Source organism: Arachis stenosperma, chromosome 3, assembly GCF_014773155.1.
Source record: "Arachis stenosperma cultivar V10309 chromosome 3, arast.V10309.gnm1.PFL2, whole genome shotgun sequence".
NCBI classification, from domain to species: Eukaryota; Viridiplantae; Streptophyta; class Magnoliopsida; order Fabales; family Fabaceae; genus Arachis; species Arachis stenosperma.
In genome coordinates, this window is record NC_080379.1 from 29,325,629 (window position 1) to 29,344,876 (window position 19,248).

At 40.2% G+C, this 19,248-nt stretch overlaps 1 protein-coding gene across 1 annotated transcript; it reads left to right on the forward strand.

Annotated features, from left to right (window-relative positions):
- Positions 1 to 8,988: 8,988 nt before the first annotated feature.
- LOC130968556 (uncharacterized) lies at positions 8,989 to 17,586 on the forward strand. The gene is made up of 2 exons (XM_057893900.1): positions 8,989 to 9,230; positions 16,038 to 17,586. Exon 2 carries the CDS (start codon positions 16,085 to 16,087, stop codon positions 17,120 to 17,122), a length of 1,038 nt encoding a protein of 345 aa, XP_057749883.1. The 5' UTR covers positions 8,989 to 9,230; positions 16,038 to 16,084; the 3' UTR covers positions 17,123 to 17,586.
- Positions 17,587 to 19,248: the final 1,662 nt, after the last annotated feature.

Here is a 19,248-nt window from a genome sequence, read left to right on the forward strand (position 1 = left end):
ATTGGTAAAGGGTGTTTGGGAAAGAGTATTATTGGATTGTGTGAAGAGGAGAGAAGGTGAGTTGAGGTAGGTGGGGATCCTGTGGGGTCCACAGACCCTGAGGTGATCCTGTGGGATCCACAATCCTGAGGTGTCAAGGATTTCTCATCACTGCACCCTTTAGGCGTGTAAAATGCCCTTTGTATGTAATCCTGGCGTTTAACGCTAGACTGTAGCATGTTTTTGGCGTTGAACGCCACTTTCATGCTTGTTTTGGGCGTTCAACGCCAATCTGCAGCATGTCTCTGGCGTTGAACGCCACTTCCATGCTTGCTTCTGGCGTTTAACGCTAGTCTGATGCTTCTTTCTGGCATTAAACGCCAGCTTTCCTCAGGGTGCAATCCTGGCGTTTAAATGTCAGACTACTGTTTATTTCTGGCGTTCAACGCCAGCTTCATGCTCTATTCTGGTGTTTAAACGCCAGTAAGCTCTTCCTCCAGGGTGTGCTTTTTCTTCTGCTATTTTTGATTCTGTTTTTAATTTTTGCAATTGTTTTGTGACTCCATATGATCATAAACCTAATAAAACATAAAAGAATAAGAGAAATATAGATAAATAAAAATTGGGTTGACTCCTAATAAGCGCTTCTTTAATGTTAATAGCTTGACAGTGAGTTCTCATGGAGCTCATAGATCATCAGAGCATTGTTGGGACCTCCCAACACCAAACTTAGAGTTTGAATGTGGGGGTTCAACACCAAACTTGGAGTTTGATTGTGGCCTCCCAACATCAAACTTAGAGTTTGACTGTGGGGGCTTTGTTTGACTCTGTATTGAGAGAAGTTTTTCATGCTTCCTCTCCATGTTTACAGAAAGATAACCTTGAGCTTTAAACACAAGGTAGTCCCCATCCAATTGAAGGACTAGTTCACCTTTATCAACATCAATCACAGCTCCTGCTGTGGCTAAGAAGGGTCTTCCAAGGATGATGCATTCATCCTCCTCCTTCCCAGTGTTTAGGATTATGAAATCAGCAGGGATGTAAAGGCCTTTAACCTTCACTAACACGTCCTCTACCAATCCATAAGCTTGTTTTATTGACTTGTCTGCCATCTCCAATGATATTCTTGCAGCTTATACCTCAAAGATCCCTAGTTTCTCAATTACAGAGAGTAGCATAAGATTTATACCTGACCCCAGGTCACACAGAGCCTTCTCAAAGGTCATGGTGTCTATGGTACAGGGTATTGAGAATTTACCAAGATCTTGTTTCTTTTGAGGTAGAGTTTGCTGAACCCATGTATCTAGTTCACTAATGAGCAAGGAATGTTCACCTTTCCAAGTCTCATTACCAAACAACTTGGCATTCAGCTTCATGGTGGCTCCTAGATATTGAACAACTTGCTCTTTAGTTACATCTTCATCCTCTTCAGAGGAAGAATAGTTCTCAGAGCTCTTGAATGGCAAAAGGAGATTTAATGAAATCTCTATTGTCTCTAGGTGAGCCTCAGATTCCTTAGGTTCCTCAGTTTGGAACTCTTTTTTGTTCAGAGGACGTCACAGGAGGTCTTCCTCACTAGGATTCACGTCCTTTTCCTCTTTTGTGCATTCGGCCATATTGATTATATCAATGGCTTTGCACTCTCTTTTTGGATTCTCTTCTGTATTGCTTGGAAGAGTACTAGGAGGAGTTTCAGTGATTTTCTTACTCAGCTGGCCCACTTGTGCCTCCAAATTTCTAATGGAGGACCTTGTTTCACTCATGAAACTTAAAGTGGCCTTAGACAGATCAGAGACTATGTTTGCTAAGTTAGAGGGGCTCTGCTCAGAATTCTCTGTCTGTTGCTGAGAAGATGATGGAAAAGGCTTGCTATTGCTAAGCCTGTTTCTTCCACCATTATTAAAGCCTTGTTGAGGCTTTTGTTGATCCTTCCATGAGAAATTTGGATGAGTTCTCCATGAGAAATTATAGGTGTTTCCATAAGGTTCTCAGGATCATAAGCTTCTTCTTCAGAAGATGCCTCTTTAGTACTGTTGGATGCATTTTGCCATCCATTCAGACTTTGAAAAATCATATTGACTTGCTGAGTCAACATTTTGTTCTGAGCCAATATGGCATTCAGAGCATCAATTTCAAGAACTCCTTTCTTCTGAGGCATCCCATTACTCATAGGATTCCTCTCAGAAGTGTACATGAATTGGTTGTTTACAACCATTTCAATAAGTTCTTGAGCTTCTGCAGGCATTTTCTTTAGGTGAATGGATCCACCTGCAGAATGGTCCAGTGACATCTTAGAAAACTCAGATAGACCATAATAGAATATATCCAGAATGGTCCACTCTGAGAGCATATCAGAAGGACACTTTTTGGTCATCTGCTTATGTCTTTCCCAAGCTTCATAGAGGAATTCACCATCTTTTTGCTTGAAGGTCTGAACATCCACTCTAAGCTTGCTCAGTTTTTGAGGAGGAAAAAACTTGGCCAAGAAGGCCGTGACCAGCTTATCCCAAGAGTCCAGGCTATCTTTAGATTGTGAGTCCAACCATGTTCTAGATCTGTCTCTTACAACAAAAGGGAAAAGCATGAGCTTGTAGACTTCAAGATCTACTCCATTAGTCTTAACAGTCTCACATGTCTACAAGAACTCAGTTAAAAAATGATAGAGATCTTCTGATGGAAGTCCATGAAACTTGCAATTCTGTTGTAGTAGAGCAACTAGTTGAGGCTTCAGCTCAAAATTGTTTGCTCCAATGGCAGGCATTGAGATGCTTCTTTCATCAAATTTAGAAGTAGGTGTGGTATAGTCACCAAGCATCTTCCTTGCGCCTTCACCATTGTTATTGGGTTCGGCCATGTCTCTCTCTTTTTTGAGATTCTCTGTAAGATTTTCTCTGAATTGTTGTGCTTTAGCTTCTCTTAGCTTCTTCTTCAGAGTCTTTTCAGGTTCAGAATCTGCTTCAACAAGAATGTCCTTATCCTTGCTCCTGCTCATATGAAAAAGAAGAGAACAGAAAAGAAAGAGGAATCCTCTATGTTACAGTATAGAGATTCCTTTATGTGAGTAGAAGAAGAAGCATAGAAGAAGGAGAAGAGAGAAAGTCGAACACAGAGAAGAAGAGAGGGTTCAAATTTTTAAGATGAAGAGAAGAGTGTTAGTAATTAAATAAATAAATAAATAGAAGAAGATGAGGGATAGAGAAATTCAAAAATTAACTAAAATAAAAGAAAAATATTAAAGTTAAAATTCGAAAATTAAGAAAAGGAATAAAATAAAATTAAAATTTGAAACAATTAGTTAAAAAAGAATTTTGAAAAAGAGGGAGGTAATTTTCGAAAATTAGAGAGAGGAAAGTAGTTAGGTGGTTTTGAAAAAGATAAGACACAAACAAAAAGTCAATTAGTTAGTTGAAAAAGATTTGAAAATTAATTTTGAAAAGATAAGAAGTTAGAAAATATTTTTGAAATCAATTTTGAAAAAGATATGATTTGAAAAAGATATTTGGAAAAGATTTGATTTTTAAAATTAAAATTGATTACTTGATTAACAAGAAACTGAAAGATATGACTCTAGAATTTAAAGATTAAACCTTTCTTAAAAAGAAAGTAACAAAATTCAAATTTTTGAATCAATCACATTAATTGTTAGTAAAGTTTTCGAAATTTTGAAATAAAGATAAGAAAAATATTTTGAAAATAAATTTTAAAAATTTTTTGAAAATAATTAAAAAATGAAAAAGATTTGATTTTTGAAAAAGATTTTGAAAAGATAGGATTTTTAAAATTGAAAATTTGACTTGACTTATAAGAAATAGCTAAGTTTTAGAAATTTTTGACTAAGTCAACTCAAATTTTTGAAAATTATGATTAAAATAAGGAAAAAATATTTTTTATTTTTGAATTTTTAATGAGGAGAGAGAAAAACACAAATATGACCCAAAACATGAAAATTTTGGATCAAAACACTTAATACATGCACGAACACTATGAATGTCAAGATGAACACCAAGAACACTTTGAAAATCAAGATGAACATCAAGACTTATTTTTAAAAAATTTTCAAGAAAAGAAAAACATGCAAGACACCAAACTTAGAAAATTTTCATATTTAGACACTAAGAATTCAAAAATACATATGAGAAATAATAAAAAACACAAAACAAGAAAATATCAAGATCAAACAAGAAGACTTACCAAGAATAACTTGAAGATCATAAAGAACACCATGCATGAGTTTTCGAAAAATGCACAAATTTTTAAAGACATGCAATTGACATCAAACTTAAAAATTGACACTAGACTCAAACAAGAAACACAAAATATTTTTGATTTTTTTGATTTTATGAATTTTTTGTATTTTTTTTTCGAAAATAAATTTTGGAAAAACGAAAAAGAGAAAAAATTTTGAAAACTTTTTTGAAAAGAAAATTACCTAATCTGAGCAACAAGATGAACCGTCAGTTGTCCAAACTCAAACAATCCTTAGTAACGGCGCCAAAAACTTGATAGGCAAAATTGTGATTCACATTTTTTATAACTCGAACAATTCTTAGTAATGGCTCCAAAAACTTGGTACACACTACTATGGTTCACTCACATTCTTCACAACTTCACACAACTAATCAGCAAGTGCACTGGGTCGTCCAAGTAATAAACCTTACGTGAGTAAGGGTCGATCCCACAGAGATTGTTGGTATGAAGCAAGCTATGGTCATCTTGTAAATCTCAGTCAGGCATATTCAAATGGTATTAATAGTTTTTGAATATAAGGATAAATAAACAAAAAATAAAGATAAAAATACTTATGTAAATCATTGGTGAGAATTTCAGATAAGTGTATGGAGATGCTTTGTCCCCTCTGAATCTCTACTTTCTTACTGCATTCCTTCGATCCTTCTTACTCTTTTCAATGGCAAGCTGTATGTAGGACATCACCGTTGTCAATAGCTACTTCCCATCCTCTCAGTGAAAATGGTCCAAATGCTCTTGTCACAGCACGGCTAATCATCTGTCGGTTCTCGATCATGTCGGAATAGAATCCATTGATTCTTTTGCGTCTGTCACCATGCCCAACAATCGCGAGTTTGAAGCTCGTCACAGTCATTCAATCCCTGAATCCTACTCGGAATATCACAGACAAGGTTTAGACTTTCCGGATTCTCAAGAATGGCTGCCAAAGAGTTCTAGCTTATACCACGAAGATTCTGATTAAGGAATCCAAGAGATACACACTCGATTTAAGGTAGAACGGAAGTAGTTATCAGTCACGCGTTCATAAGGACGGATGATGATGAGTGTCACGAATCATCACATCCATCAGGTTGAAGTGCAGCGAATATCTTAAAATAAGAATAAGCATGAATTGAATAGAAAATAGTAGTAATGGCATTAAAACTCGAGGTACAGCAGAGCTCCACACCCTTAATCTATGGTGTGTAGAAACTCCACCATTGAAAATACATAAGTGATGGTCCAGGTATGGCCAAATGGCCAGCCCTCCTGAAGGTCTAAAATCGCATACACTGACTAAAGATCAATCAAAAGACGTCTAATATAATAGTAAAATGTCCTATTTATACTAGACTAGTTACTAGAGTTTACAAAAATAAGTCTAAATGCAGAAATCCACTTCCGGAACCCACTTTGGTGTGTGCTTGGACTGAGCTTGAGCTTTACACGTGCAGAGGCTTCTCTTGGAGTTAAACGCCAAGTTGTAACGTGTTTTTGGCGTTTAACTCTGGTTTGTGACGTGTTTTTGGCGTTTTACTCAAGAATGCAGCATGGAACTGGCATTAAACGCCAGTTTGCATCATTTAAACTTGAACAAAGTATGAACTATTATATATTGCTGGAAAGCTCTTGATGTCTACTTTCCAACTCCATTGAGAGCGCGACATTTGGAGTTTTGTAGCTCCAGAAAATCCATCTCGAGTGCAGGAAGGTCAGAATCCAACAGCATCAGCAGTCCTTTTTCAGCCTAAATCAGATTTTTGCTCAGGTCCCTCAATTTCAGCCAGAAAATATCTGAAATCACAGAAAAATACACAAACTCATAGTAAAGTCCAGAAATATGAATTTTGCATAAAAATTAATGAAAACATCCCTAAAAGTAGCTAGATCCTACTAGAAACTACCTAAAAACAATGCCAAAAGCGTATAAATTATCCGCTCATCAGGCTACACCACGAAGAAAGGTGTGATACATCCATCGCGCCTGCCCCGAAAGGTTGGTACCATGGAACTGTTCCTCCGTGCCAGGAAGTAATTGGGAATCTATAAACGTCCCGGCATCGAAGTTCCTCTCCATCACGGTAAGGACCCTTCAGGACTAGAATGCGACCTTTGCCTCTTGGGGGTAGGCATGATCCTCAAGTCATCATCCCCAACCTGTTGAACGGAAGACGAGTGCCCGATGACAGCCGCCTCCTCGAGAACAGGGGAAACGCGCGCCGCATCGGCAGCCTTATCCAACTGAACAACGTCGTGAGGTGAGGGCGCTGCCTGATCCCCCTCATCCCCTGGAGGAACTACCAATTGCTCGTCGGCCTTCTCCTATCACTTTCCTCTAAGAAAGTTTTGTACAAACTTTCAAGGCCGATCACTTCAGCAGACATTCCCACTACAACAGAAACAAACAAGTTAGTCAATAATCAGCATGACAAACCAAAGAGACGACCACGCAAAAAAGGCACGACAAAAGTAACTCACGAATATAATCCTGGCGACCTCCCGGCTACCCATAAAGAGGTGGGGGTTTACGTGGTTTCTCCCAAAAATGGCCCACAACACGTCGGCAATTTTTCGGTCCACAGCCGACATCCTCTGTAAGTCACCTTTATAAAAGCGTTGGACCCCACCCCGAAACTCTAATACGTCGGGATGAGGCGTTCTCCTTCCAACGACAACCAAAAGGGGTGGCGACCCTTAACCGGCTGTACCTTAAAATACTTGTCTTTGAACCTGTGATAAGAGTCCTCGAACAAGCCGAATATCCTCCGTCCTTGGGCAGAACGGAAGGACATGAACCCTTTCCTCGCTTTCCCCTCCTTGGAAGGGTTCATAAGGTTAAAAAAGAAAAGGAAGACGTTGACGGATACCAGCAGCTCCAAGTACTTGCATACCATCTCGAAACAGCGGATTGAAGCCCAACTGTTCGGATGCAGCTGCGATGGCGCCACGGAGATCCGACTAAGGAGCCCCATTTGGAAAGCAGAGAAGGGGATACGAACCCCCACTTGGGTGAACATGGCTTTGTAAAACCAAATCCAGTCGGCAACCCGGGGTGCATGGAAGTTGAGCTCATACAATCGCTCATGAGGGGCAGGAACGAAAACATTGTAGTTGGCCTCCTCGTCAGTACCCCCGCACAGGTACTCGGCCTGACAGAACTCTGTAAGCTCCTCCTCACCCATCTGATTCGGGAAGTTCCTGAGGTCGGAGACTACCCAAGCATACGGGTCATAACCCTCGGCGGAGGTAGAAGCTCAAGAGACGACGCGAGGCATACCTACAGTGGGGGTACCACTCAATTAGTCTATGAGGTCAGGAACTCGAAAAAACCCAGAAACTACACTTAACATATTCTACAACCCAAACTAAGCATGCCTAAAGCTAAACCCTTACAAAAACCTTCCCTAAGATGGTAACCCCCTAATACACCTACTCGACACTAAACAAGATCAAGCAAACAACATGCATGTGACAAGAAGCAATGGCAAAAGTAAAACAAACGCAGAGCCGAAAACGAAGATACAAGCGTTTACCTGGGTTAGTTCTGAAGTATTAAGAAAGGAAGAACAGAAGCAGATGCACAGGATAGCAAGAACAGCCCTCTGGGAGATTTGAGAATGAAGAGGATGAAGATGATCGAACATTAGAAATAAGAACGAATACAGAACGGTTTTAAAACCGCTACTCAAAGAAGCGCGAAAAGACTAGGGGCAAATCGGTCTTTGCGCGCGGGATTTTTCAACCCATTATGAGCATTTAATGCTCTGCGCGAGGAACGAGGCGACGGATGATCGTCCCAGCAACAAACGGGCACGCACACGAAAGGCATGTCCCCTCCACGGACGGCCGACTTGGCGACAACGCATGAGAAAAGATGTAACACGCCACCAACAGCCCACGCGACTATTGCTGGCACGTTGGGGACACTGTTACGGCCTGGCCCAGGCCATTCGCGGGTCAACCCGACCCACTGATGACCCGACCCGAACGGTCGGGCACGTACAGCTCACTCAGCGACCCGGACACGCGTCCTTGACGGCTCTCTACTGCAGCTGTGGGAGGAAGCTTCGAGGAAGGTGGGCCTACCCTTGATGGGCCCACCTCTGACACGGTATAAATGGGGAAGGACCTGCCCCTCCCCCAAGGTACGTACTTACACCATTATATCCCTTTCTCGCCTGCACACTCTACTGACTTGGGCGTCGGAATGTCTTTGCAGGTGACACCCCCTTCACATCGAGAGTTCGGGACGTCGGTCCACCAACTTTTCCTTTGCCCTCTGACCTCAGGCTATACCCCACCGGATCAACCGAGAACCACTCCCAAACCGTCCGGTACCCGAGATACCGAACACTTACATAATTTTATTTGATTATGATGCACACTATACTATACATACATGATGTATTTTTTAATTTTAGTGCTAAATATTTTCTGTGTCACGAATTATTCACTAATTTGAAATTAAAAATAAGAGTTGTTACTTAATACCTAATTTGACTTTAATTAGATTTTTGTTATTTTATTAATATAATTCTACAAATGACAAAATTTTATTATTTTTTTTATTACGGTGCTATTATTTTTTTAAAGCAAGACTGATTTTATTTTATATATTAATTATAATATAAATTTTGATTTTAAAATAGTTCACTCCTTAAAAAGATAAAAAATGATAATCCAAAATGAATCTATTGGAATTACTCTCAAAATCAAGATTTTTTCGAGTGTTAAAAACTTTAACAAGTTAACATGGTCTCAATTTTAAAAAGTGATTATGAATTTATTTCAAGACCAAAAAAAAGAAAAATGCAAAGAACTTCTCAGAAAGGATGTTGATTTGGCGTAGAGGAGGCAATATATAAATCGGGAAGGACTGAAGGGTGTGTGGGCTTAGACTGCTACCTAGTTCACCGCCACTGCCACCACCGCCACTACGGTCGTTCCTTGCTGTGGCCTTTACTCCGCCCAACTCAACTCAACTGCACCACAGCAACTCCATTTCTCTCCTCACCACTCCTCAGGTATTCTCAACTCTCGTTTCCTCTTAATTCGATTCAAATCCAACACCTTACACCTTACTCAATTTGTTGTTCCCACTGCCATTATTTCAATCATAGGGTTCTGCTCTACGCATAACGCTTAGAACTTAGAAGGTCGAAACCCTAAACCCTATTTTACCTTTGGAATTGTTTTCACCCTACTTTGGCCGCGTAAGTTTTCGATTCGAATACTGAGTTGTTTGGTTTGTTAGTACTAATGAACGTTTTCGTCAGTGATTTTTTTATATTTTTTATGTTTTTAGAAAAACAAAATCAAATTAAAGTTCACAATTTTAACCAAGTAAACCCTAATAACTCTGGACAATCTGCTTAGTTTCCGATTTCTATGGAAGAAGCTAGAACATTCTAAATTGTAAAATTAATTTGTGCCGAACCGATGTTTTTGCTGCAAATAATGGGGATCCGATACATTTTTTGTCTTTTAATTTCTGTTCAGGGATTTGTGCTGTGATTTGTTTCAGTTTGGTTTGCTCTTCTCCGTTTTTATTTCCTCTTTTAAGATTTTCTAGTGATTGATTTTTCATTCATACTGCTGCTGGGTTTGCATGACATTAATATTCTAGCTTTCTTTACTCTTATATATTAATTCTTCATGTTCAACTTTTAATGCTAGAAACCTTAATATTTTAACTGTAAGTCTACAAGTTTCTCTTGGCTGTGGTATGCATTTTACTCATAATGAAGTAGACTTATGTCTGTTTTTGTTATCTTTTGAGAACCTGTAATTATATGAGAAATGTTATTTGACCAACACTTTTTTCTTGCATTTGAACCAACTCTTCACTTTTATCCACTAAAGTGTTGGTCCCCTAGCATCTAAATATGTACATTTCTAATACAATGTGGTTTGGTTGCATGTTTCGATTCTGATAGGAACCGAGATCTAGCAGGAAATAGGGGATTTTATTGATGAATTAGGGATTGTAAATCACAATCCCCTTATTGACATATACTGTTGGGTCTAACCAACTCGAGAGAATTTTCCTCTCCTGGTCTAACAAGCTGAACAGAATTTTCTAAAACCTGTTTCTATTAGATTCCTATCATATGCCTGTATGGTTTTCAACATTGATAGCTTTTTCAATGTATGTTCTATTGTATCTTATCTGCGTTCTTATTTTGTAAATAGTAAGTGCTGATTTACTACCAGTGTTATTGTGCAACTTTTATTTTGCTTGAGATACTATTTGGTAGTTGATATAACTGGTACCTCTGTCTTGTTGTTTATGATTGTCTTCTTCAAAAGCCCCTAATTGCTAGTAGTCTGTAATTGTTAGCTTGGATGTCTAATGTGCTAACTAATTGTTTTATTAGGTGCTTCATTATCTTGGAAGATCTGCCTTTACTGTTGCAATATTCACATAAATGAAATAGGCAATTACCTGCAGAATGCGCCAGTTTTATATCAGTTTTATTTTAGGAGAAGAGTTTCTAGCCTTGTAGCTGAACATTAGAATTTGATGCAAGTTTCCCTTCTTTCAATGGTGGGTCATTGCATGGATCATATATTGTAATAGTGTCCTGTCAGAAACTATGTTCGTAGACTAATTACTTAAATCCAAAACTCAATTGTTCCACCTATAGTTTCTCTGGCTGCCTTACACATCTTACTGCTTTCTATCCTTCATCTGAGCTGCACCTCGTCTTGGGGTTTCTTTAGACTTTCTTCACATATGACCAAACCACCTATGATAAAGCCTTACCATATTTTCCACAATGGGCACTACTCCAATTGTCTATCTAATACATTTATTCCCAAGTTCTAACCATGTTGTGTCTATTGTATAGGGTGTTTATTCATCAAATACAATATTCACATTTTTTCCCACATTGAGTTGGTTTTGATGTTTGCCATTTTGCAGTCCAAAATTCAGTTTCACACATCATTGTAGCCATGGCATAAATTTTTTCTCGAGCTTAAATAGAAAAGTCTCCTTCACAGGTGATAGGATCTAGCAGAAAGTAGGGAATTTTATTGATGAACTAGGGATTGTAAATCACAATCCCTTATTGAAGTACACTGTTGGATCTAACCAACTCTGGAGAGAGTTCCCTCTCCTGAAGGAACAGCAAAACAGATTTTTCTAACTAACTAGAACTAACTAACTCCTAATATTTATAGGCAGCAGTTAAGCCTAGAACTACTGCTCCTAACCTGCTAAACTAGCTTAAAAGAGCTAATCAGCAGCCAGCCAGCAACAATTATGAATTAAGTAATGAAAATTCGGCTTGTCTACTCCTTACCTCTCCTCCTATAAACCAATCCAAACCTGTTCCTATCATTACTCCCCCCAGACAACCACCTTGTCCTCAAGGTGGAACTTTGGAAAAGAGCGTTGCAGCACGGCAGCCTCCTCCTAGCTATCCTCGCATGATGGAAGACCTTGCCAACAAACCAAGTACTCTAAAGGAGCTATCCCCCACTGACCTAGATGCCAAATGCCCTCAGGCTGCACCATTAATTCGCCATCCTCTGCCATCACTGATGGTAAAACCTGTGGTTGCTGTGATGCCGGGATAGCCGCCTTCAACTTTCTTACGTGGAAGACTAGGTGGAGCTTGCACCCGTCCGGCAGCGCCAATCAATATGCCACTAGGCCCACCCTCTCAAGTACTTTGAAAGGCCCATAGAAGCGAGGGCTCAGTTTCCATTCATCCTCTGACCCAAGGAACGCATTCGGTAAGGTTGTAGCTTGAGGTACACCCAGTCTCCTATCCCAAATTCCACCTCCCTTTGCTTCTTATCCGCCGTTTGCTTCATTCTGTGCTGAGCTTGAGCCAAATGCTGCTTTAACTCTGCTAGAACTGCATCCCTGGTGGCTATCAGTGCAGCAACTTCCCCAACCTGTGACGGGTATGTCTCTCCTGGAAACAAAATTGGGGGAGGCACCCCATACAACAACAACAAAGCCTTGTCTCACTCGGTGGGGTCGGCTACATGAATCAAACGACACCATTGTGCTCTATCATGTATCATGTTTACAGAGACCGTTTACATGTAGATCTCGTTTGACCACCTCGTGGATGGTCTTCTTGTGTTAAACCAATATTTTGCCCATTCCAACCACCTCTTCGGATATCCACCCACAAAGCACCTCAAGTAAGTTTCGAGGCACCTATTCACCACCTTTGTCTGCCCATCCATCTGTGGGTGAAATGTGGTGCTGTATTTCAGCTTTGTGCCCGCCGCTTGGAATACTTCGGACCAAAATCTGCTCATGAAAACTCTATCTTGGTAGGAAACAATGGATTTCGGAAATTCATGAAGCTTCACCACCTCCGTAATGAAAACTGCAGCTACTTTGGCTAAGAAAGGGTGTGATAACGGTATAAAGTGGGCATATTTGCTCAGCTGGTTGACCAGCACAAAAATGGTGTCCATGCCCTTTGCCTTGGGCAAGCCGACCACAAAATCCATCGTGATATGTTCCCATGTTCTCTTCGAAATGGGCAAGGGCTGCAGCAGTCCCGCTGGCTTAAGCGCGATGTACTTGCTTTGTTGGCAAATGGAGCAAGTGGCCACATAATCCTTCACCCGTCGTTGCATCCCCTTCCAAAAGACCACTGCCACCAGCCTCTTGTACGTTTGAAAGTACCCCGAATGGCCCCCCATCCCGCTGTCGTGATGCTCGGCGAATAGGGAGGGTATGTGAGCCGAATTCGCCGGTAACATTACTCTTGATAGAACAGCCTCCCTTTCCTTAAGGAGTAACCACGGAAATCCTCAGACCCCTGCTATAAGGCAACCACCATTTTCTGCGGCTCCGAATCGTTCTTTATCTCAGCGTCTATACTGTCCCAAAGATTTACGTGCACTACCGAGACAGCCTTGGCTATGATTTGCTGCGAAAGAGCATCCATTGCCTTATTTTCCATCCCTGGCCGATACTGGATGTCGAAGTCCAAGCCCAACAACTTTGCTGTCCACTTGAGGTGGGACGGATCCATCAATCGCTGCTCGGTGAGAAACTTCAAACTCCGCTGGTCCGTAAGCACCGTGAATGACTTCCCAACAAGTAATGCCACCATTTCTGGACAGAAAGCACCATCACTATCAATTCCCTCTTGTAAGCTGATTTTTGACGCACTCTTGGTGACCATGCTTGACTTAGAAATGCAATCCGGCGCCCCTATTGAGACAGCACAGCCCCCCACTGTTTGCTTGAGGCATCGGTCTCTATGACAAACTTGTGTAAAATCCGGGACAACCAATGTGGGAAGGGCGGCCATGAGGGATTTTAGTTGTTCGAAGGCTGCCATGGCTCTAGCCTCTAGGGACTGGCCAAGCAAGCATGGCTGCTGTTTTGCTAGGGTTTGCAGCCACCCCTTCAGCCGAGACTATGTGGCCCAAATACTCTATTAAATCCACCGCAAAAGTACACTTCTTGGCATTTAACACAAGCTGATTGGTGATGAGAATGCAAAATACTTGCTGCAAGTGATTGGCACGACTCTCAACGTCCCGGCTGTAGATTAAGATGTCATCGAAGAAGACTAACACGAACTTCCGAAGTAGCATGTTAAGGATGTCATTCATCAATGCTTGAAAGGAACTTCGTGCATTGGTTAGGACAAAGGGCAGTAGCAAGAACTTGTAGTGTCCCTCATGCGTCCGGAAGGTAGTTTTGTGAATGTCCTCATCGCACATCCTAATTTGATGATACCCGAACTTCAAATCAAGCTTGGAAAAAATCGCCGCTCCATCCCCAATTCTGCTGCAATTTTTCGATGCTACAGTTATCCGAGGCCCCACAATCCACCAGCACCCTCACTTGACACCCCTTCACCTCAGCCCATGCCTTGAATGACCTATGGTGGCGATTGGAGCATGTAAAGTTTGAGCTCCAGCTGCTCTATTGTGTCCGGAACAGCCTTGTGCTCCAACCAGTTCCCTTCCTCAGCCTCTGGTTCCGTGATCAGTAGCTTGAACTCCTTGTTCTTGCATACATGCTCCGCTGAATACGGTTCGTCACAAAAGAAACACTCACCCCTCGCCTGTTTAGCTTTGTAGTCTTCATTGCTAAGGTGGCGCACTCCCCTCCGTTTTGCCGGAACCACGGATTCCCCACCCTTACTTGCTGGTCCTGATGCTGCTGCTGCTAGTGCTGTTTTGGTCGTTAAGACACACTGAGTCATCGGTTTGCCCCCACTGCGGCCAGGAGCTGCTCGCAGTGCCATGGTACGGTTCTCAACCTTCTGCGCCAACACCATCAATTCATCCAGCGTTTGAAACGGGAACAACTTGCACTCCTCACAAAACTCCAGTTTCAGCCCGTTCAAGAACAGACCGATCAAGAAATTCGGATCGATCCCGCGCAAGGGACCTACGTACATCTCAAATTGATTGCGGTAATCCCTTACCGAAGTCAGCTGTTTCAACTTCAACAAAGATTGATACTGACTTATCAGCACCTCCGGTTGGAATCGATGCACTAATGCATCCTTAAGGAAAGGCCATTGCTTTAATGGCGCTGTTGTCTCCCACCCCGTAGCCACGTGACCGTGCAGCCTTCCATCGCAATTGCCGCCACGGACAGCCACTCCTCCTCCGGGACTGCTCTAAGCAAGAAAAATTGCTCAATCCGGTTGATCCATAGTATTCCATACCATTGCATCATCGCCGCGGAAAATCGGAAGTTCCAGCTTCTGCCATTGTTCGTGCACTTTGAAGCTCTGATTCCCCTGCGATCCAGAACTGTGCGAGTGCAGCGATCCGCTTGTGGACTGTAATTGTGCCGCTCTGCAATGCGGTTCTCACTCGCTTCAACACACGCATCCAATCAATGAAGCGCCTCTTGCATTGCTCTGAACATTTCTTCCATGTGAGACTCCATTGAATCAAATTGTGCTTCCATTCTTTTCGATCTCGACCGCACCATTCACTTCCAGGATCCAAGAGCTCTGAATACCAGTTGATAGGATCTAGCAGAAATTAGGGGATTTTAGTGATGAACTAGGGATTGTAAATCACAATCCCTAATTGAAGTATACTGTTAGATCTAACCAACTCTGGAGAGAGTTCCCTCTCCTGAACTAACAGCAAAATAGATTTTTCTAACTAACTAGAACTAACTAACCCCAAGTATTTATAAGTAGCAGTTAAGCCTAGAACTACTGCTCCTAACCTGCTAAACTAGCTTAAAAGAGCCAACCAGCAGCCAACCAGCAACAATTATGAATTAAGTAATGAAAATTCAGCTTATCTACTCCTTATCTCCTCCTATAAACCCGTCCAAACCTGTTCCTATCATAACCACTTCATTTACTCATCTTGAATCATGCAGTTTATGCGTGCCTCTACTTTTTTATCATTTTGTATGATGGACCAAGATGATCAGATTGTTTATATTTTTAATGTTGTGGAATATACGCATGCATCTCATCTTTGGTAAATTTGAGGAGCAAGTGTGCTCGTGTGTGACCTTAATATGTTGTTTCCTTTTATTTTGTTATTTATAGGTTGATGTGTCTTCAATATGCTCTTTTCTCTTTTGTTTAATGTTCATGTAATGATTGGTGAATATGTTATTCACGTATATGTTATTTTATTTTTCACTTTTGCTTTATCTTGCCATTGATTTGTTATTCTTTTTCATTCATTTTTGAGGGTATTGATGGTGGGCTAGGGGTCTGGATAGGTTATTGTTTTATGAACCTACACTGGCTAATGGCTATGCAACTGTGTTATTCAGCTTCTGACTCTTAGTGTTTTTAAGATCTTTCTGCTCTCTCTCTCTCCTGATTCTATTTAAGTGTTGGACACTGCAGTGTGTATAGAAATTGAAGTTGAATTTGAATTCTAAGCAACAGTCAATATGCAAGGCTTCCCTTCTGAAGGTGAAAATGCTTTGTCAGTTGTTGGTCCAAAGCCAATGGAATGGTCTACTGTTCCATACAGTGGTCCTCAAGTTCCTGGACCAAATGGAAAGAAGCGGACATCAAGTTTGGAATCGCCAATCATGTTGCTGACAGGTCACCAGAGTGCTATCTATACCATGAAGTTCAATCCATCAGGATCAGTCATTGCGTCTGGATCTCACGACAGAGAGATTTTCCTCTGGAATACGTATGGGGAATGCAAGAACTTTATGGTTCTAAAGGGTCACAAAAATGCAGTTTTAGACCTTCATTGGACTACAGATGGAACTCAGATAGTTTCTGCCAGCCCTGATAAAACTCTGAGGGCTTGGGATGTGGAAACAGGAAAACAAATTAAAAAGATGGTAGAGCATCTTTCATATGTCAATTCATGTTGTCCTTCGCGGAGGGGTCCGCCTCTTGTTGTCAGCGGATCAGACGATGGAACTGCTAAACTATGGGATATGCGTCAAAGGGGTTCCATCCAAACATTCCCAGATAAATACCAGATTACAGCTGTTAGCTTCTCCGATGCATCAGATAAGATCTATACCGGTGGTATTGATAATGATGTCAAGGTATGGGATTTGCGTAAGGGTGAAGTTATCATGACACTTCAAGGTCATCAAGATATGATTACTGGCATGCAGTTGAGTCCTGATGGTTCTTACCTTCTAACTAATGGCATGGATTGCAAGCTCTGCATTTGGGATATGCGCCCATATGCCCCCCAAAATCGCTGTGTAAAGGTGTTCGAAGGGCACCAACACAACTTTGAAAAGAACTTGTTGAAGTGCAATTGGTCATCCGATGGAAGCAAGGTCACAGCAGGGAGTTCGGATCGAATGGTTTATATATGGGATACCACTTCGCGACGCATCTTGTATAAGCTTCCTGGGCATAATGGATCTGTTAATGAGTGTGTGTTTCACCCTAACGAACCTATTATTGGATCTTGCAGTAGCGACAAGCAGATCTATCTCGGAGAGATATGATGCTAATGTTTGGAAACTGGTGGAAATTAGATGAATATGTTGTTCTTTTTGGCAACTGCTTTTAGGGAATAGTGAATTTTAGAAAAGCTTAGTCTGCTGTTGTTCCTGGTGGAACAATTCAGTGTCTGTATAATATTCAGGCAAAACATTGTCTCATTTGTTGCTTCTTAATATAACTTGGAATTTTTGACATTGATGCTTGGGAAGAAAATGGCTCCAACGATTTAGGCAGCCTTTTGGCTTGATGCCTATTTGACAAAAGGAGTGTTATGTGTCTGTATAAAGTGTGGAACTCTGCGTTGATTCTCACTCTGATTACCACTTGACGGAGTTTGAACCTAATCTAAGTGGAGATAATGTCTTATGCAACGATATATAAGGTATGGAAGTTCGCATCTTATTTGTATGCACCACATTTTTTTTCGCTTGCCTATGTGCTTGTTTGGTAGTTTTTATGAGAAAGATTTGAGAAGTTTGGAATGAATGTTATACATTTGAAAATTCAGAAAACCTTGCACTGCATAATTTTAAAACATGCAGTGCTTCAACTGTTGTTCTCGTTGTTTATATATGAACTAGATGAAGGAAAAAAAGAAAATGTATTGATTAACGTTGGGTCGTTTGAAGTTTTCTTCTATATGTAGTCTATTCCACTTATAGGAATAAGACTTTATTGCTTTATTTATAAAAATAAATAAATAGTAACGAAAGAAAGAAAGAGGGTAAAGAGCATGAACACAAACTATACCTTTTAGGCGTGTTTATAACGTAGGACCGCAGGAATAGTTTGCAAGACTTGACAATAAATAGTATTATAGTAGTGGTATGAAGGCTGAAGCGACCAAAATAATTTGTAAGAGTTGTGGATGGCAATTTAGATCGACCCGAGATGACTCACCTCGACCCGTTTCAAACGGGACAGGTATTTTTAACCATTGACTGGGTATGGGGTGGGTTTGGATAAGACTTGTTTATTTCTGTTTGGATATAGGGCGGATGAGTAATGATTGTCCCGTCTCATTACCCGTCTTGTCCCGCCCGGCCCGGCCGCCCGGTATGTGTATATGTACATGTTTTTGAACAATTTAAAATCATCTTTATACTTAATTATGTTTTTGAAGTATTTAATTATGTTTGGAATTTTATTGATTAATTTAGTTTAATTTATTTATCTTTATGTTATAAATTTTTTTAAAGAGAAAAACCATAAATCAATTAGATTTCGAGGCGAGGCAGGGTGGGTGGGACAGAATACTTGTGGATTTGGGTATAGGATAAAAAATTAAGATACCTGTAGGTAATCAGAAGGAAAATGAATCAATGCACTAGTGTTTGGGACGAGTATGGATATTTAAATATCCGTCCCACTCGGCTCCATTGTTGTCCCTAGTTAAGTGATCTGCCATTCCATTTAAATTAGAAATACAGTTGTAACGAGTGAATTTTTTCTTTTTAATATTTGATTAATAACGGTATTTTTTTAAATTGTGGACTGCTTTGTTGTTTTTTTTAAATGTGGAACGATTTAATTTAGGGAGTAGAAATTGAATCGTTTGATTTTTTAGAGGTATACAAATCAAACTCTAATTTTTGTACTCGATTTTCGATTTGTGTTTAAAAAGTTAAAGAAATTGAAGTACACAAATCTCTCCAATTTGTGAACTGGGAACTTCACAAATTTAAAAAAATGTTACAACAAAAAAATCGGATCCTCCAATTTTATATTAAAAAAATTGAAAATTCCATGCAAAATAATCGAAGGGTCCAATTACTTATTTTCATACCAAAAAAAACCACATACAAAGCCAATATTATTGAATTGCACAAAGGCTTCATCCATAATAAAAAAATTTAGCCGTAATGAGTGCTTTAAAAATCATACAATGTAGGTTTTCAAATTTCGAGCAAGGGGGAAGAGAATTTGTTTACATAAAACATACATTTATTAGTGGAACAATTGCTTTGAAATCGTGTGCATTGCACCCGATATTTGTTGTAGATCATAGTATTTTGGATCTTGTTTATAAAAGAAAAATATGAACATCACAATAAAATGATAAATACCTTTTATATAGTTAGAATAAGGTCATTTGTGCATAGCATTTTCCAATGAAAAGGGTAAATTA

What these genes read in the sequence shown, in the direction of transcription:
- LOC130968556 (XM_057893900.1), top strand. Translation starts at nt 16,085, where the DNA reads ATGCAAGGCTTCCCTTCTGAAGGTGAAAATGCTTTGTCAGTTGTTGGT.